The 19,488-nt window shown below is 44.0% G+C and overlaps 1 protein-coding gene across 1 annotated transcript in view; it reads right to left on the reverse strand.

The window, feature by feature from the left end:
- The window catches only part of TMEM132C (transmembrane protein 132C), a gene marked incomplete at its 5' end in the record, with an annotated part of 372,803 nt that overhangs the window by 114,230 nt on the left and 239,085 nt on the right, over nucleotides 1–19,488 (reverse strand). Inside the window, one exon of the mRNA XM_082667952.1 lies at nucleotides 8,732–8,878. Coding sequence (XP_082524078.1) covers nucleotides 8,732–8,878 — 147 coding nt within the window. The remainder of the gene's footprint in view (nucleotides 1–8,731; nucleotides 8,879–19,488) is intronic.

Raw genomic sequence — 19,488 nt, forward strand, 5'->3', positions numbered from 1 at the left:
GTCTGACTTAACTTCACTTAATTATGGTTGATGCTCTACTTCTAAACAGCACCAAGCGATGGAGAAACCCAATGGCCATTTCAGACGTCAGATCAAGTTTTGATGACAGAACCAGCTCTTGGGTCTCCAAGGAAAATCTCTTCTTCTCTCAGGCTGCTTCAAAGCCTATCGTCTACCTGTTCCCCCCCGCTCCCAGGGGCTTCCAGCAAATGCCCTTGGGAGAGTTTAGTTTCTATAAATCACAGGAAACACCAATAACCTCGAGCATGAGGGCTTTAACCTTCGTCACAGCTGAAAGTGGGAGGAAAACAAACACTTTATGGAGCACACACACAGCGTGGATATCAGTAAATTCTCTGCTGCAGATGTTGACACGAGTCCGCTGTGAGTTTAGGGTGGGCCGAGTGGGGACGCTTTAGACTTCTCCCTTTAGGGACCTGGTGTGCACGCTTCACCCCACTGATGGGGGGGTTTTCATTCGTGGGCGTTTGCCTAGCAGATTTTCTGTGCCATCTTTAAACAGCTCTTACAGAAAGAACTCAGTCTGGGCAATTGCCTTCAGGGAACAGCAGATTATCTTTGTGGATCATTCCCAGAAGCTCTGCTGAAACGGTTCACACTCAGCAGCTCTGAGCACACTCGTGTCCCAGAATTCTCCGAAAACAAACAGCTGAGCAGAGCTGTGAATATGTCTGCGATCGAGGCTGCTAAAATGAATACTACTGGGCATCTTATTCTCCATGTTCAATGGTCTTCGCTTTTGGAAAAGCCCTTCTTCTTTTATGAGCTGCCTGACTGACCTGGTCTCCTTCGCCGCAGAGCACGCCTTAAGCGTACTGACTGAGGGGCTTGGGAACTGTGGGCGGTGGCTGCCGTCCTGAGTAGAGGGAAGAGTGGGATGAGTATCATTTGGTTTTTCTCCGAAAGTGCAAGGACCCAGAGGATGTCTTCTGTCTAGACCGGCTGGCTGGAGGATGCTGGCTGACCTACCACTACACTAGAAGCTGGGAAGGAGGAAACACCACGCCCCAGGCAGGTTTCCTGGTAGGGCTGAAGCTTGATGAAAACCGAGGATGATCAAGGATAAGGTACAGGAGGAACAAGGAGAGTTTACAACACGTGCTGGAAGCACAGCAGTGTCATGACACTTGGTCTGTTTAGAAGGCGTCATAGGTATGTGGTGACAGTGAAGGTGAGCTGAATCTCTGAAAGGCCTCGCCTCAGTTATAAATCCCTCTAAAAGAGACACACAGTCCAGGCCCAGGAAGGCTATTTTGCTGCCAATCTGATGCCTTGAAGACACAGGCAATTAACCCCCTAAAGAAAACAGGCACAGTTTTACCCGAAGTGGAATGTGCAACCGGTTCAAACCGGCCACTTTTGCACAATTCATTCACTGATGGACTGTTTTCCTGAACAATATTCCTTTTGGTTGATCTACACTGTGATTTAAAAAATCCAGAGATCGGGCAACACGGGGCCTGTGTCCTCACCTGGGAAGGTTCCAGCGACCCCCCTAAGTGGGTGCAGTCTGTCCTGCTCTCCACCTACCTCACCCGGCATGCAGGGCTAGCTGTCTGGCTCCTTTGTGTCTGCAGCCCCCGGTGAAATGGTCCGATTCCTGTGAGGATGCCCTGCTTGAGCCCTGCTGTGTGGGCAGCCTCTCAGCCTGCAGCTGACCACACACACCTGTAACGTAGATCTGCAAATCTCACCTGCAGCATCAAGACCCCTGCAGTCCCCCAGGAAGGGGGGTTGGGGAGGGACCATATAGCCATGGAAATGTGCACCGCTGATTTATGTACACGAAAGTGTTAGGAACGGACCGCCGAGATGCCCTACACCAGGGGGCTTTTAAAATAAATTAAGGTTTTTTTACTTAATAAGTTGTTAGGCAGCTAATGAACAAACTAAGCTTGGGGCAGGCAAAGGGCTTTGGCAACGTTAAGTTACGAAAGGGGATCTATCACAGGCTGACCCCTATATAAAAGTATTTATATGTATAATAATGGTAATAGCTACATAAGGTATGGAATGGGGTTTAAAATGTGTTTTTTAATACATTTTTTATGATTATAAAGGTGACATGGGGCATTGAAGAAAATAAGGTTAATAAAAAGATAAGGAAGAAAAAATAAGGAGGAAAAAAAAAGAAAGTCTCCGTTTGGGGCTAGTGTATTTTTAACACCTCCTGGGTATTTGCTAATCCCTTTCTAACCCCAAGGTCAAGTGCAGAGCCTTCTGCTGGTAACACCAGCCAGCTAGCCATCAATAGTAGTTGTTCATTTAAATTGTATTTGTTTACACTCGCCTTTAATTCATGCAGTGAATATAAGCTTTTCCTATGTATTTACAGACATGAAGTTTATTTTAGAAGAAAACATTGTAAAAAAAAAAAAAAGCATTTGCACAAATATTCAAGTGGATGCTTTCTGCCTCGGAATGTCTTCATTTCTTTTCTTTATCTGCCCAACAGTGTGACTCTCAGTTCAGGAAACCATGGAGAAGAGTTACTGAAATAATATACACAAAGCATTTTGTAAACTGCCAGGAACTACGAAATACAGAGTATTATTTTGTATGTTGTCAAGCACTGTGAAACATACAGAATATTACTGTTATTTACGTTTCTGTATTTGAGATACTGTGTTTGCTTCCCCAGAGAGATCTAGTCCCCCCGAATGCTAATGTTTTAAAAATAAAACCTAATATGGAACTTTTAAAATGCACAAGTGAACCCATTTAAATACAGGCGTTCAGGAGATAACAGCACAGGTGTGCATGGCCAGGTCGGGAGGCCTGCAGGTGGTACGCAGTGACCCTCAGTGGGGAGCGAGTCCTGCTCAGAACCCTGGAGGCTGCATCACCAGCATGGAGTTCCCTGTTAACTTCCAAGAATGCCCATCAACAGGCACATGAAAAGATGCTCAACATCACTAATCATCAGAGAAATGCAGATCAAAACCACAATGAGGTCCCACCTCACACCTGTTAGAATGGCCATCACCAAAAAGTCTACAAATAACAAACACTGGAGAGGGTGTGGAGAAAAGGGAACCCTCTACGCTGTTGGTGAGAATGTAAGTTGGTGCAGCCACTATGGAGAACAGTATGGAGGTTCCTCAGAAAACTAAAAATAGAGCTACCATATGATCCAGCAATCCCACTCCTGGGCATATGCCCTGACAAAACTGTAATTCAAAAAGATACATGCACCCGTGTGTTCATAGCAGCACTATTCACAAGAGCTGAGACATGGAAGCAACCTAAATGCCCATCGACAGATGAATGGATAAAGGAGATGTGGTACATATATACAATGGAATACTACTCAGCCGTTAAAAAGAATGAAATAATGCCATCTGCAGCAACACGGATGGACCTAGAGGTTATCATACTAAGTGAAGTAAGTCAGACAGAGAAAGACAAATACCATATGATACTACTTGTATGTGGACCCTAAAATACGACACAATGAACTTATCTGTGAAACAGAAACAGATTCACAGACAGAGAGAACAGACTTGTGGTTGCCAAGGGGGAGGGGGGGTGGGAGACGGGTGGATTGGGAGGTTGAGGCTAGCAGATGTAAGCTATTCTACAGAGAATGGATAGACAACAAGGTCCTACTATACAACACTGGGAACTATATTTAATAACCTGTGAAAAACGATAATGGAAAAGAATATGAAAAAGAACGTATATATATATGACTGAATCCCTTTGCTGTACAGAAGAAATTAACACAACATTGTAAATCAACTATACTTCAAAAAAAATAAGTAACTAAAATAAAAATTAAAAAAAAGAATGCCCATAGTTTAAAGAAAACCCTAATTTTTGGCGTTTCTCCTAAAGGAATGAACTTGGGAGAGTAAGACCCAGGGAAAGCTTAGGGCGAAAGCGTGGATTAGATAAAGGTGCAAGCCTGGGGTCGAGGGGAGCCCTGGGTAGGCTGTGCCCTCCCTCAATGTTGGGCTCACTTCCCAGGCTTTATGAAATTCTTGATCCCCAGGTACTCAGACTAGCCCAGATCCCAGGTTTGAAAAAGATTCAGAAGGTGGAAGGGAGAGAAAAGAGCAAGGAGAAGATGCTTCCCAAGGAACGTATGCTCAGAGGACCACAAAATGTGTTCCTGTGCTCAAACACGCCATCCACACCTTTCATCTTCTTTGCCTGCTGCCACAGAGGCATCTGCTTGGTGCTTGATTCACTTAAAGTCATGGGGTTCGGACAGGATATTAATTGCTCCCTTGGCCTCACAACCCAGAAGGGTGAAGCACAATCTAGTAGGTTGTGAGTCGATTCTGTGTGGTTGCCGAGATGCTCAGACTGCTGAAACATTACTCTAGCGGGGTGGAAGCTAAATGCAGCACAGTTGGGTGTGTGTATGGCCCAGGTGCCATGTCTCTTCCTGGATCTGAGGGTGTACAGACGTGGCTCCAGGACCAGAGTGCACAAGATCTTTCAGAGGTGCTGGGCTACAGGGGGAAGATGCTCCATGAAACAGCTGCCTTGAAGGATGGTCTTCTCCCTCCCAACTGTACACAGAAGAGGCTGTTTCGCCAGGGAAGGAAGCAGGGGCCCTTATGTTTCTGAGAATCTCAAGTTGGGTTGAGCCAACAAGCTCGTGAGCTTGCGAGTGGTTCCTTCCCGAGTTGAGCCTTCAGGTGAGAAACCACTGAGCTTGGCTGACACCCTGATTGAAGCCTAGTGAGATACCCTCAAGAAGAGGACCCAGATAAGATGTGCCTGGATCTCTGACCCGCTGAAACTATGAGACAATAAACGTGTTGGTTTTTTTTTTTTTGCAGTACGCGGGCCTCTCACTGTTGTGGCCCCTCCCGTTGTGGAGCACAGGCTCCGGACGCGCAGGCTCAGTGGTCATGGCTTACGGGCCCAGCAGCTCCGCGGCATGTGGGATCTTCCCGGACTGGGGCACGAACCCGTGTCCCCTGCATCGGCAGGCAGACTCCCAACTACTGCGCCACCAGGGAAGCCCAAACGTGTTGTTTTAAATGTCTAAGTTTTGGGGACTTCCCTGATGGTCCAGTGGGTCTGACTCCACGCTCCTGGGTGGGTTTGATCTCTGTTCGGGGAGCTAGATCCCGCATGCCGTAACTGAGAGCTCACATGCTGCCACAAAGATCCCACAGGCTGCAACTAAGACCCGGCGCAGCGAAAATAAATAAATAAATATTTTTTAAAATGATGCTCTTTAAATAAATAAATAAACGTCTCAGCTTGGGGGTGTTTTCTTACAAAACACTAGATAACAAATACTCTTGGCCTGCTCTCTCCAGGCAGAGGGAAGTAAGCCCTCACATCCCTGTGAAGTTTGCACCTTCCATGTCATCGAAAGCCCTCATTTGAGCTGCGGTCAGTCTGTTCCTACGTGCTCCACAGACTTTAGTTTCCTTGAAGACAGGGTCTGGACATGACTCAGTGGGTATTGACCTGGCACGGAGCATAGCACCTCAGACTTACGTGAACCAAGCAATGTTTTCTGAAAGTCCAGCTGAGGAAGTGAGTGAGCGGGGACATCCCTCCGTTGTGTGCTGGTAAACAGGCCTTCCGACAATGGCCAGAAGTCCTGGTTTGTGATGTTTGCCAATTGCCATGGTGTAAATACTGCTGGTCACCGCATGAGAGACTGGGGAGGAGATTCGAGCAATCCAATCAGCTCTCACAAGCTGGCACTGGATGGCTTCAGCACAGCCCCGACCCCAGTCCTGACATAGCGGCTCTTCCGCAAAGGCAACCATTACCTTCTAAGACATCATGTAAAGAAACCCGGGAGGACGCAGGGAATTCCAGGCCCTCACAACCACCCGGCTTGTGGCCAGTCTAACTCAAAGCAGTAAAAAAACCTCTAGAATTCAGAAGGAAGGAAACGCTGATTTTAAACCACAGTTCCCGCTACCGTGACATCCAGCACGGCTGACAGCGGAAAATCACGCATGATGTTTACGATCTCCGCAAACACACCTGGTCCCAACGTCAAATTCCCAGAAGATCAGAACACACAGGTTGCCACCAGGACTCTTCAGAACCTGCTCCCACACAGCAAAGCTTATCTCCCTCGCTTTGAGACTCCTTCTGACTGTGACATAAAGAACTATTTACACACACAAATCCATTGCCTGTTAATGAACACATTCCCTTTAACTTGCATGATCAACGCTAATCTTGTGGGTTAATTAGATTTTATGTGCATTTGATTCAGGAGATTTAATTTGACCTCTGATCTCGTGCTTAGAGCAAGGGACCCATGCATGCATTTCTTTCTAGCCACGTTTTCACATGGTGAAACGCCCAACACTCACCCCTCAGATGTACTAACAATCCTTCTTGGCGTCATGATACTGAAGGTTGGTGTTTGATCCAGGAAGCTGTTCAGGACACCACATGTGTTTGCTGGCTACACACGGAAGGCAGGACTGAGGAAAGGGTCTTACAGATAAATGAACTGGGTGTTTCTATAAATTTATTTATTTATTTAGTTTTGGCTGTGTTGGGTCTTCATTGCTGTGGGCAGGCTTCTCATTGCAGTGGCTTCTCTTGTGGCGGAGCACGGGCTCTAGGCGTGTAGGCTTCAGTAGCTGTGGCACGAGGGCTCAGTAGTTGTGGCTCGCGGGCTCTAGAGCGCAGGCTCAGTAGTTGTGGCACACGGGCTTAGTTGCTCCGCGGCATGTGGGACCTTCCCGACCAGGGCTCGAACCCATGTCCCCTGCATTGGCAGGCGGGTTCTTAACCACTGCGCCACAAGGGAAGTCCTGAAAGAACTGGGCGTTTCTAAATGCAGTGGAGCATTTGTAGAGTTTTTCTGGGCAGGTTTGAAGAGTTCACTTAAGAAAATACATCCAGTAATGGAAGTGGATGTTTCTTCCTTGAGCACTCATCCCTTCAGGAAAATACACTGACACACTGTATCAAGAGCCCTAAAAAACGATCTAACTTTTTGATTCTAAGAAGCCACCTCAAGCAAAAAGAGAAGTGGACAAAATTCATGTGAAAGCTCGTTCGCTGCTGCATTATCTATGAAAATAAAACTTGGAAACAAATTAAATAGCTCGAACTAGGGATATGGTGATTTATGGAATGTTAAGTCTATGTGATGGAATCTTAACATACTTCTGAGGAATAGTTAATGCAAAGAAAGATGTTATCAATATAAGTGAAATTATCTTAAGAATCTGGACATATATTATGATAGCAAATTTGTAAAATAAGTGAACCTACTACACGTTTACTATAGGCAGATGTTATCTATGCATTAAACAGGGGAAGAAAATGAATCAACGTTAGCAGTGGGTTATCCTTCGGTAGAAGGGATATTGATATATTGTTTAAGTTTTGTCCTCATATAGTTGTTTTCACAAATATTCTAAAACGAGTATGTGTTGCTTTTATACACAGAAAGCAATTATGTTAAGTAATCTTCCAGAATGTTTGTCTAGACCGTCACATACCACCCCTATGCATCACTGCCACAGACTGTCACCTCCTGTCTTTAAGGTCCTCCTGACTGAAGACTGAGTCTAATCCTTTATGAATCTGACACCAATTCTGACGTGTGTCCTTTTTCTACCACCACCAAGTAATACTCTGACACCAGCTGGGTGTCCTACACTTCACCTCAGTTCTGACACTACCTACCTGGAGATCGTGTCCGATCCCACAGGTCAAGGGCTCAGTCCCACGAGACTGTCCCCACCTTCAGATGCCAATCGCAAGTCCAGGTTGTCCCGTGTGCTTCTGACCCTCGGGCTAACGATTAGAGGCTACCATGACCCCCTCCTCGGGTTCCATTAATTTGCTGGAGCGGCTCACAGAACTCAGAGAAACATTTGACTCATCAGGTTACTGGTTATTATGAAAGGGTATAACTCAGGAACAGCCGGTGACAGAGATGCACGGGGTAAGGCACGGTGAAAGCGGGCGGCGCTGCCATGCCCTCTCCAGGCATCACTCTCCCCAAATCTCCACGCCATCACCAACGCGGAAGCTCTCCAAAGCCAGTATTTTCGAGTTCTTACGGAGGCTTCATTAAATGGGCACCGTTGATTAACTCATTGGCCATTGGCTATTGAACTCCATCTCCAGTCTCCCTCTCGAACACGGAGGCCAGGGGTGGGACTGAAAGGTCCAACCCTCCTCCAATCACATGGTTGGTACCCTGCAACCCGCATCTTAAGGTGACCTAGGAGGCTTTCCAAAAGTAACCTTACTAACGTAAACAGAAGACAGCTTTACGCTCTCATTCTGCGAAATTGCAACGGTTTTCAGAGCTCTATGCCAGGAACAGGGATGAAGACCAAATATGTATTTCTTAGTATAAATCACACCCTTTGAGCAAAGGACAAACACTCTGTAAGAAAGCAGCCTCTGATAAGCAAGGGCAAAGGCAGGGCAACGGGAGATGACACAGCCTCGAGGACAAGAGTGCAGGTGAGGAGAATGAATAAGCCTCCGCAAAGCACAATAGACCGTGCAAACTAATTTCTGCTCCCAAACCCAAACAACAGACCCGCAGAATCAGCGCCCTGCCCTTGCTGCCAGAGATGCCAGAAGCTACAGCAGGTGATGTAAGCGTCTCCAGGTTTCCAAGCCAAGGTGTAACAGCTCCGCTAAGCAGTGGTTACTGTGAGTCTAAGGCAGGGATCTTAGGCGGAGACCGGGTCATGGGACCCCAGGTCAACGACGCGGAGGGAGGGGTCCCCGCACTTACCTGTTGCGCGCGCTGGGCGCCAGGCGCTGGCACACCAGGGCGGCGGTGGCGTGCTTGCCGCCGTTGCCCAGTTCCGGCTTGATGTCCCACTGGCGAGGCTCGCTGGTCCGCGTGCTCAAGATGTTCACCCCCTTCTTCACCTTGGCTCTGCGGGGACGAAGAGAGCAAGAAAGAGCTAAGAGATTACTGCCTCGGCCTTTCCAAATGCGCCCCGCCTCCGCTAAGCTGCGCGCGTTGCTTTCTTTTTCATTTTTCTGCTTTTTACATATCCGGAGGCACAGTCGGACGAGGGGCCTCAGAGGCGGAGGATGCCGGGGAATTGGCGACTGGAGTGAGAGAGGGATCTACCCACAGACCCAGGAATCACGGGACTTGCTGTTCGGGACTGAGGGTGAGGGAAAGCGGCCTCAGGCAGTCCCCAAACCAAGAAGTAGCTCAGCGGAGGGGTCAGGAGAAAAGCCAGCCTGCCCAGGCCAGTTATTCTCAGTCAGGGGCGACTGTGTCCTGCGGGGACACGTGGTGACGTCTGGAGACATTTTAGGTTGTCTCAACCGTGGGGAGAGTGCTGGCACCCGATTCACAGAACAGCCCTCCCTTCCCCAGCACAGACTTCCCCAGCCCAAAGGGCCCCAAATGCCCAGGTTCAGAAACCCTGGTGGCGGTGCACACACTGCTTTCTCCACTTTGTAGCTGTGTGACTTTGGGCAAATAATAACCTCTCTGGGCCTCACTTTCCTCCCCTGTAAATGGACATGATAATGGTAACCCCCAGTATAAAGCTGTTGTGATGATGAAGTGTATTAACACATGTAAAGAGATCGGAACGCTGTCGAGTATACAACATGCACTTAATAAATGTTAGTTATGGTTTTATCAGTGCAGGCAGGTCCCCAACCCGCTTCACATGACTTGCTGGGTCTCCTCTGGGAACAAGCTCAGCCAGGGACTTTTTATTTATTTATTTTTTTGCGGTACGCGGGCCTCTCACTGTTGTGGCCTCTCCCGTTGCGGAGCACAGGCTCCGGACGCGCAGGCTCAGCGGCCATGGCTCACGGGCCCAGCCGCTCCGCGGCATGTGGGATCCTCCCGGACCGGGGCACGAACCCGTGCCCCCTGCATCGGCAGGCGGACTCTCAACCACTGCGCCACCAGGGAAGCCCCAGCCAGGGACTTTTTAAAAAGGCAAAGCAGTCCTCTTAGAACTGTTGTTTTAGCTATGTCTCTTAGCCTGTCTGAACCTCAGTTTTCTCATCAATAAACTGGTGAGAAAAAGATCGGATCGAACACATATACCTGCCTATCCTCTTTTCCCAAATCCCACTTAAAGGAGAGTCGAGGGGACTATTTAAGACCCGTGATGATGGGGAGAAAGGTGCAGCAAACGTAAACGATCTGGGGACCAGGAAGCTGATGTACAAGCGGGTAAAAGGGTCAGCTGAACTTTCAAACTAAGTCGTGAGCCGTCCGCGAGAAAAGCTAAGAACGAGCAGAATTTATACCACGGAATCCCCCCATCTCAGGAACTGGTGGGACCACTAAAAGTTGGAGTCCAGGAGGGCTAAAATAAGGAGGATTAGCTAAAAGTATGTTTATGAAGCGGCCAGGTGCAAACACGCTTCCCTTTCCCTGTAACAGGGTGACTGCCAGACGCCATGTCGGGCCTGGGGGGCCATGAAGATTTGATACCATGACAAACACAGAGTCACTGCGTGACATCACGCACACTGAACGTTGAGATTCCTAGGCCTTTGTCCCCAAAGCTGGACCTTCACCTTCTAAGGAAAATACCAGATTCTAGACCATTCGGTCCTGACCCTGGTTACTGGTCCGACCAGCCAGCCAGGTTACTTTTCAGGGAAGTTTGTAGTCACCAAGGCCCATCTACGGGCTCAAAGCTTCTAATGGTTTTTAGTCCTTCATTTTTTTTTTTTTTTTAATATGAGCAAACAAGAATCAAGAATCTTAGGACACTGATAGAGTTTCTACATGACATAGGGAACAAAACAGGCAAAAAAAAAAAGAAGAAGAAAGAAATCTGTAGAAAATAGAGCCTATGCAGGAAAGGCCACAATTAACAAAATCCACAATCATTCACATTCACAGAGCCATCAGAGAAGATACTGCAATCATGAAACAAAAACAGATTGCTATTTAAAAAACCCAGAAAGGGAAACATGAGCCCTTGGAAATTAAAGATATTATAGAAGAAATGGAAAATCAGTGGAATGGTTGATGGATAGAGTTGAGGACATTTGTCCTAGGAAGCAGAAAAAACCCCAAGGAAATGGAAGAGGATTACTTTGAGGTTCAACATCTGAACAATATAAAAAACACACAAAGGGAGAGTAGGAATCACCAATGATGTCATTCAAGAAATTTCCCCCAGTGAAAGGATGTGAGTGTCCAGATTGGCAGGGCCTCCTGGGTGATGAACACATGGACCCACCCCAAGGCACAGGACTGATCCAGCTTAGGGAACTGGGGACAGAGAGGTGAATTCTGCAATCCTCCAGACTGAAGAAAGAATCAGGGATCAGAATGGATTCAAGATTCACAACACGCACTCTGGGAACCAGAAGGCGATGAAAAATATCTTCAAAAACCGGAGGGGAAATGATTTCCAACCTAGCATTTGATATCCAGCCTAATGATGAAGAAAATGTTTCCAGATACGCAAGTTCTCCAAAAATTTATTTCCTACATCCTTGCTCAGAAAACTACTTGAAGATGTGCTCCATCAAACAAGGGGGTAAATATAGAAAGAAATCATGAGACCCAGGAAATGAAGATCCAATGCATGACAGAGATGAACAGGAGGTTCATGGTGAATAGAGGTCCTGGATAACAGCTGAGCGCCAGCATGGAGAAATTCTGGCAACACGTCTTCAGGAAACTGGAATTTTCCTGATAAATTTGATGTGAATGAATGTTCTAAGAGGAGATTTAGATAATCAGTAAAGAGTCTGGGGATAAATCAGAACAAAATAAACAGAAAATGAAGAAAAAGAATGAAACCAAATTAGTTTTTAATTCTGATGATAAAAAATCAGTATGCAGAAAAGGAAAAGTCATCATCATTTAATACTTACTTTTACTGTGATTAGCATACGTACTTGTAATATTTTAAACACTGATTATTAATCTAGACAAGATATGATTATTATTTTGCAGGGATGGAGACACAGGAAGGAGTCGGGGAGAAAAGAGAGAAAGATCCTTATTTTTCATAGTGGGAAATTTATAGACAGTGCCTAAAACTAAAAAAAAACAACAATGAAGAGGTATCAGCCTTACTTACTATGTATTTAGTGATATGGACATAAATACCAAAGTAAGAATTTTGCCTCTGTACCAGGAGAAAGGCAGTGGAAGGGAACAGACTACTGCAGCATTTCTTTAAAAATAACTTTTAATTTTGAACTACTTTGATAGTTTGAGATTAACATGAAGTTGTACAAAATATAGAGTTCTCATATACCCAAGCTGCCCCTGTAATGCTCTCTTATATCATCATACCTTGTCAAAACCAGGAAACTGGCATTGCTACCAGGCTGTGAACTCATGTTCAGACCTTGTTTAGATTTCACCTGTTTTCACGTGCATTTTTTAAAAAAATTTATTTTATTGAAGTATAGTTGATTTACAATGTTAATTTCTGCTGCATAGCAAAGTGATTCTGTTATGCTTTGTATATACGTGTGTAATATACATTCTTTTCCATTATGAATATGGAATACATTCATATTCTTTTCCATGATGTTTTATCACAGGCTGGTGAATAGGACCTTGTCTTGTTTATCCATCCTATATATAAAAGCTTATGGGCTTCCCTGGTTGCGCAGTGGTTGAGAGTCCGCCTGCCTATGCAGGGGACGCGGGTTCGTGCCCCGGTCCGGGAAGATCCCACATGCCGCGGAGCGGCTGGGCCCCTGAGTCATGGCCGCTGAGCCTGTGCGTCCGGAGCCTGTGCTCCGCAACGGGAGAGGCCACAACAGTGAGAGGCCCGCGTACCGCAAAAAAAAAAAAAAAAAAAAGCTTACGTCTGCTAATCCCAACCTCCCCCTCCATCATTCCCTCACCCCCGCCCCACCCCTTTGGCAACCACAAGTCTGTCCTCTATGTCTGTCACGTGCACTTTTTTGGGGGGGGCGTGTATAGTTCTATAAAATCACATCACATGTGCAGACTGCAGTAACCGTCACCACAGTCAGAACACAGAAGAATTCCATCACCATAAAGACACTCCCTAATGTTACTTAATAGTCAAGCCTGCCTACCACTCAGTGCCAACAGACTCTGATCTGTTCTCTATCGCTGTAATTTTGTCACTTTGAGAATGTTATATACAGTTTTTACCAACAAACTCTGCAGAACTATTTGACTCCTTAAATTCCATGCAAGTTATCTTATCAAAGTAAAAGCTTAAAAAATTACACACAAACACACACACACACACACACACACACACACACACACACACACACACACAGCCCTGCCCTGCTAACCTCACAGGGTGGAGAAAATAAATCCTTGTGAATTGTTAATGGGCTAGACATTGCCTAGCAAAGATGGGAGGCGGTGATAAAACACATCTCCGCCTTTCAAGCCCAGGGTACCCAAATTAGCATCACCTGCCTTCCCCGCTGCCACCCCAGAGTAGCAACAGCATTTTTTCTCTAGAAACTTCTTCCAAGTCTTACTTTAAAGTGACTTGCTAAATGATTTTGCTGAATCATACTTGCCACCTTGGCCAGGAGAAGACCAGGCTATGCTTGAGGGACAACAATTAAACACACATTAGCAGGCGAAAGCCCCCCTCTGTCCTAATGCAGGGACACCTTCCACCCCGACCGCCCACAGCAACTGCCTCCTGAAATGTGACTTTGCTTGAAATTGGGTTTTTCTGCATTTGGACTTTGCTCAAGACTGGAGGTTTCACTGAAGCTACAAATTGTTCTTAACACTTCATAGTTCAAGCAAACAGGAGGATTCTTGTTGACTGGTGCAGGGCCGGGTTTCATCTCTGAGTGGGGTAGGGTGATGAGCCTCTGAGATGGGGGCAAGGCACAAGTTTCAAAAGGCCAATCCTCTTAATTAGGTGTTTTCTCTGATGAGGTCAATGGATATTCCTATCTACTTCAAGGAATTAGCTGTTGCAGGAAGTTGGGTTCTAGGACCAGAAGTTTTGCAATGAGAGTCAGTGTTTAAACACAGTGGGGAGGACATTCAAGATGGTGGAGATCACCTTCCTCACCACAAATACATCAAAAGCATATGTACATGTGGAGCAACTCCTACAGAATTCCTAGTGAATGCTGGCAAAAGACCTCAGACTTCCCCAAAGGCAAGAAAATCCCCATGTACCTGGCTGTGTGGCTGACAGAGTCTTGGTGTTCCAGCCGGGTGTCAGGCCTGAGCCTCTGAGGTGGGAGAGCTGAGTTCAGGACGTTGGTCCACCAGAGACCTCCTGGCCTCACGTAATATCAATCAGCAAGAGCTCTCCCAGAGATCTCCATCTCAACGCTAAGACCCAGATCCACTCAACGACCAGCAAGCTCTAGTAGTGGACACCCCATGCCAAACAACTAGCAAGACAGGAACACAACCCCACCCATTAGCAGAGAGGCTGCCTAAAATCATAACAAGTTCACAGACACCCCCAAACACACCACCAGACACGGTCCTGCCCACCAGAAGGACAAGATCCAGCCTCATCCACCAGAACACAGGCACCAGTCCACCCCACCAGGAAGCCTACACAACCCACTGAACCAACCTTACCCACTGGGGGCAGACACCAAAAACAATGGGAACTACAAACCTGCCTACAAATAAGCCTGCAAAAAGGAGACCCCAAACATAGTAAATTAAGCAAAATGACAAGACAGAGAAACACACAGCAGATGAAGGAGCAAGGTAAAAACCCACCAGACCAAACAAATGAAGAGGAAATAGGCAGTCTACCTGAAAAAGAATTCAGAGTAATGATAGTAAAGATGATCCAGAATCTTGGAAATAGAATGGAGAAAATATAAGAAATGTTTAACAAGGACCTAGCAGAACTAAAGAGCAAACAAACAATGATGAACAACACAATAAATGAAATTTAAAATTCTCTAGAAGGAATAAATAGCAGAATAACTGAGGCAGAAGAATGGATAAGTGACCTGGAAGATAAAATAGTGGAAATAACTACCGCAGAGCAGAATAAAGCAAAAATAATGAAAAGAATTGAGGACAGTCTCAGAGACCTCTGGGGCAACATTAAATGCACCAACATTCGAATTATAGGGATCCCAGAAGAAGAGAAAAAGAAAGGGACTGAGAAAATATTTGAAGAGATTATAATTGAAAACTTCCCTAATATGGGAAAGGAAATAGTCAGTCAAGTCCAGGAAGTGCAGAGAGTCCCATACAGGATAAATCCAAGGAAAAACACGCCAAGAAACATATTAGTCAAACTGTCAAAAATTAAATACAAAGAAAAAAATATTAAAAGCAACAAGGGAAAAGCAACAAATAACATACAACGGAATCCCCATAAGGTTAACAGCTGATCTTTCAGCAGAAACTCTGCAAGCCAGAAGGGAGTGGCAGGACATATTTAACATGATGAAAGGGAAAAATCTACAACCAAGATTACCCAGCAAGGATCTCATTCAGATTCGACGGAGAAATTAAAACCTTTACAGACAAGCAAAAGCTAAGAGAATTCAGCATCACCAAACCAGCTTTACCACAAATGCTAAAGGAACTTCTCCTTGCAGGAAACACAAGAGATGGAAAAGACTTATAATAACAAACCCAAAACAATTAAGAAACTGGTAACAGAAACATACATATCGATAATTACCTTAAATGTAAATGGATTAAATGCTCCAACCAAAAGACATAGACTGGCTAAATGGATACAAAAACAAGACCCATATATATGCTGTCTACAAGAGACCCACTTCAGACCTAGGGACACATACAGACTGAAAGTGAGGGGATGGAAAAAAACATTCCATGCAAATGGAAATCCAAAGAAAGCTGGAATAGCAATTCTCATATCAGACAAAATAGACTTTCAAATAAAGACTATTACAAGAGATAAAGAAGGACACTACATAATGATCAAGGGATCAATCCAAGAAGAAGATATAACAATTGTAAATATTTATGCACCCAACATAGAAGCATCTCAATACATAAGGCAAATGCTAACAGCCATAAAAGGGGAAATCAACAGTAACACAATAATAGTGGGGGACTTTAACACCCCACTTTTACCAATGGACAGATCAACCAAAATGAAAATAAGTAAGGAAACACAAGCTTTAAATGGCACATTAAACAAGATGCGCTTCATTGATATTTATAGGACATTCCATCCAAAAACAACAGAATACACTTTCTTCTCAAGGGACCATGGAACATTCTCCAGGATAGATTATATCTTGGGTCACAAATCAAGCCTCAGTAAATTTAAGAAAGTTGAAATCGTATCAAGTATCTTTTCTGACCACAATGCTATAAGACTAGATATCAATTACAGGGAAAAAACTGTAAAAAATACAAACACGTGTAGGCTAAACAATACGCTACTAAAAAACCAAGAGATCACTGAAGAAATCAAAGAGGAAATCAAAAAATACCTAGAAACAAATGACAATGAAAACACAATGACCCAAAATCTATGGGATGCAGCAAAAGCGGTTCTAAGAGGGAAGTTTATAGCAGTACAATTCTACCTCAAGAAACAAGAAAAATCTCAAATAATCAACCTAACCTTACACCTAAGGCAATTAGAGAAAGAAGAACAAAACCCCCCAAAGTCAGCAGAAGGAAAGAAATCATAAAGATCAGATCAGAAATAAATGACGGAAATGATAGCACAGATCAATAAAACTAAAAGTTAGCTCTTTGAGAAGATAAAAAAAATAGATAAACCATAAGCCAGACTCATCAAGAAAAAAAGGAAGACTCAAATCAACAGAATTAGAAATGAAAAAGGAGAAGTAACAACTGACACTGCAGAAATACAAAGCATCATGAGAGATTACTACAAGCAACTATACTGCCAATAAAATGGACAACCGGGAAGAAATGGACACATTCTTAGAAAAGCACAACCTTCCAAGACCGAAACAGGAAGAAATAGAAAATATAAACAGACCAATCACAAGCTCTGAAATTGAAACTGTGATTTAAAATCTTCCAACAAACAAAAGTCCAGGACCAGATGGAGTCACAGGCGAATTTTATCAAACATTTAGAGAAGAGCTAACACCTACCCTTCTCAAACTCTTCCAAAATATATCAGAGGGAGGAACACTCCCAAACACATTCTATGAGGCCACCATCACCCTGATACCAAAACCAGACAAAGCTGTCACAAGGAAAGAATACTACAGGCCAATATCACTGATGAACATAGATGCAAAAATCCTCAACAAAATACTAGCAAACAGAATCCAACAGCACATTAAAAGGATCATACACCATGATCAAGTGGGGTTTATCCCAGGAATGCAAGGATTCTTCAATATACACAAATCAATCAATGTGATACACCATATTAACAAATTGAAGGATAAAAACCATATGATAATCTCAATAGATGCAGAAAAACCTTTTGACAAAATTCAGCACCCATTTATGATAAAAAGTCTCCAGAAAGTAGGCACAGAGGGAACTTACCTCAACATAATAAAGGCCATGTATGACAAACCCACAGCCAACATCATTCTCACTGGTGAAAAACTGAAACCATTTCCACTAACATCAGGAACAAGACAAGGTTGCCCACTCCCAGCACTCTTATTCAACATAGTTTTGGAAGTTTTAGCCACAGCAATCAGAGAAGAAAAGGAAATAAAAGGAATCCAAATTGGAAAAGAAGAAGTAAAGCTGTCACTGTTTGCAGATGACATGATACTATACATAGAGAATCCTAAAGATGCTACCAGAAAACTACTAGAGCTAATCAATGAATTTGGTAAAGTAGCAGGATACAAAATTAATGCACAGAAATATCTTGCATTCCTATACACTAACAATGAAAAATCTGAAAGAGAAATTAATGAAACACTCTTATTTGCCATTGCAACAAAAAGAATAAAATACCTAGGAATAAACATACCTAAGGAGACAAAAAGACCTGTATGCAGAAAACTCTAAGACACTGATGAAAGAAATTAAAGACGATACAAACAGATGGAGAAATATACCATGTTCTTGGGTTGGAAGAATCAACATTGTGAAAATGACTCTACTACCCAAAGCAATCTACAGATTCAATGCAATCCCTATCAAACTACCACTGGCATTTTTCACAGAACTAGAACAAAAAAGTTCACAATTTGTATGGAAACACAAAAGACACTGAATAGCCAAAGCAATCTTGAGAAAGAAAAACAGAGCTGGAGGAATCAGGCTCCCTGACGTCAGACTATACTACAAAGCTACAATAATCAAGACAGTATGGTACTTGCACAAAAACAGAAACATAGATCAATGGAAAAGGATAGAAAGCCCAGAGATAAACCCACACACATACGGTCCCCTTATCTTTGATTAAGGAGGCAAGAATATATAATGGAGAAAAGACAGCCTCTTCAATAAGTGGTGCTGGGAAAACAGGACAACTACATGTAAAAGAATGAAATTAGAACACTCCCTCACACCATACACAAAAATAAACTCAAAATGGATTAAAGGCCTAAATGTAAGGCCAGACACTATCAAACTCTTAGAGGAAAACATAGGCAGAACACTCTATGACCTAAATCACAGCAAAATCCTTTTTGACCCACCTCCTAGAGAAATAAAAACAAAAATAAACAAATGGGACCTAATGAAACTTCAAAGCTTTTGCATAGTAAAGGAAACCATAAACAAGACAAAAAGACAACCCTCAGAATGGGAGAAAATATTTGCAAACTAAGCAACTGACAAAGGATTAATCTCCAAAATATACAAGCAGCTCATGCAGCTCAATATCAAAAAATCAAACAACCCAATCCAAAAATGGGCCGAAGACCTAAATAGACATTTCTCCAAAGAAGACATACAGATTGCCAACAAACACATGAAAGGATGCTCAACATCATTAATCATCAGAGAAATCCAAATCAAAACTACAATGAGGTATCATCTCACACCAGTCAGAATGGCCATCATCAAAAAATCTACCAACAATAAATGCTGGAGAGGGTGTGGAGAAAAGGGAACCCTCTTGCACTGTTGGTGGGAATGTAAATTGATACAGCCACTATGGAGAACAGTATGGAGGTTCCTTAAAAAACTAAAAATAGAACTACCATATGACCCAGCAACCCCACTACTGGGCATATACCCTGAGAAAACCATAATTAAAAAAGATACATGTACCACAATGTTCACTGCAGCACTGTTTACAATAGCCAGGACATGGAAGCATCCTAAGTGTCCATCAACAGATGAATGGATAAAGAAGATGTGGCACATATATACAATGGAATATTATTCCGCCATAAAAAGAAATGAAATTGAGTTATTTGTAATGAGTTGGATGGACCTAGAGTCTGTCATACAGAGTGAAGCAAGTCAGAAAGAGAAAAACCAATACCATATGATTACACATATATATATAGAATCTAAAAAAAAAGAAGTGGTTCTGAAGAACCTGGGGGCAGGACAGGAATACAAATGCAGACGCAGAGAATGGACTTGAGGACAGGTGGAGGGGGAAGGGTAAGCTTGGACGAAGTGAGAGAGTGGCATGGACATATATA

This window comes from Grampus griseus (assembly GCF_964374135.1).
Source record: "Grampus griseus genome assembly, chromosome: 12".
In the NCBI taxonomy this organism is placed as follows: domain Eukaryota; kingdom Metazoa; phylum Chordata; class Mammalia; order Artiodactyla; family Delphinidae; genus Grampus; species Grampus griseus.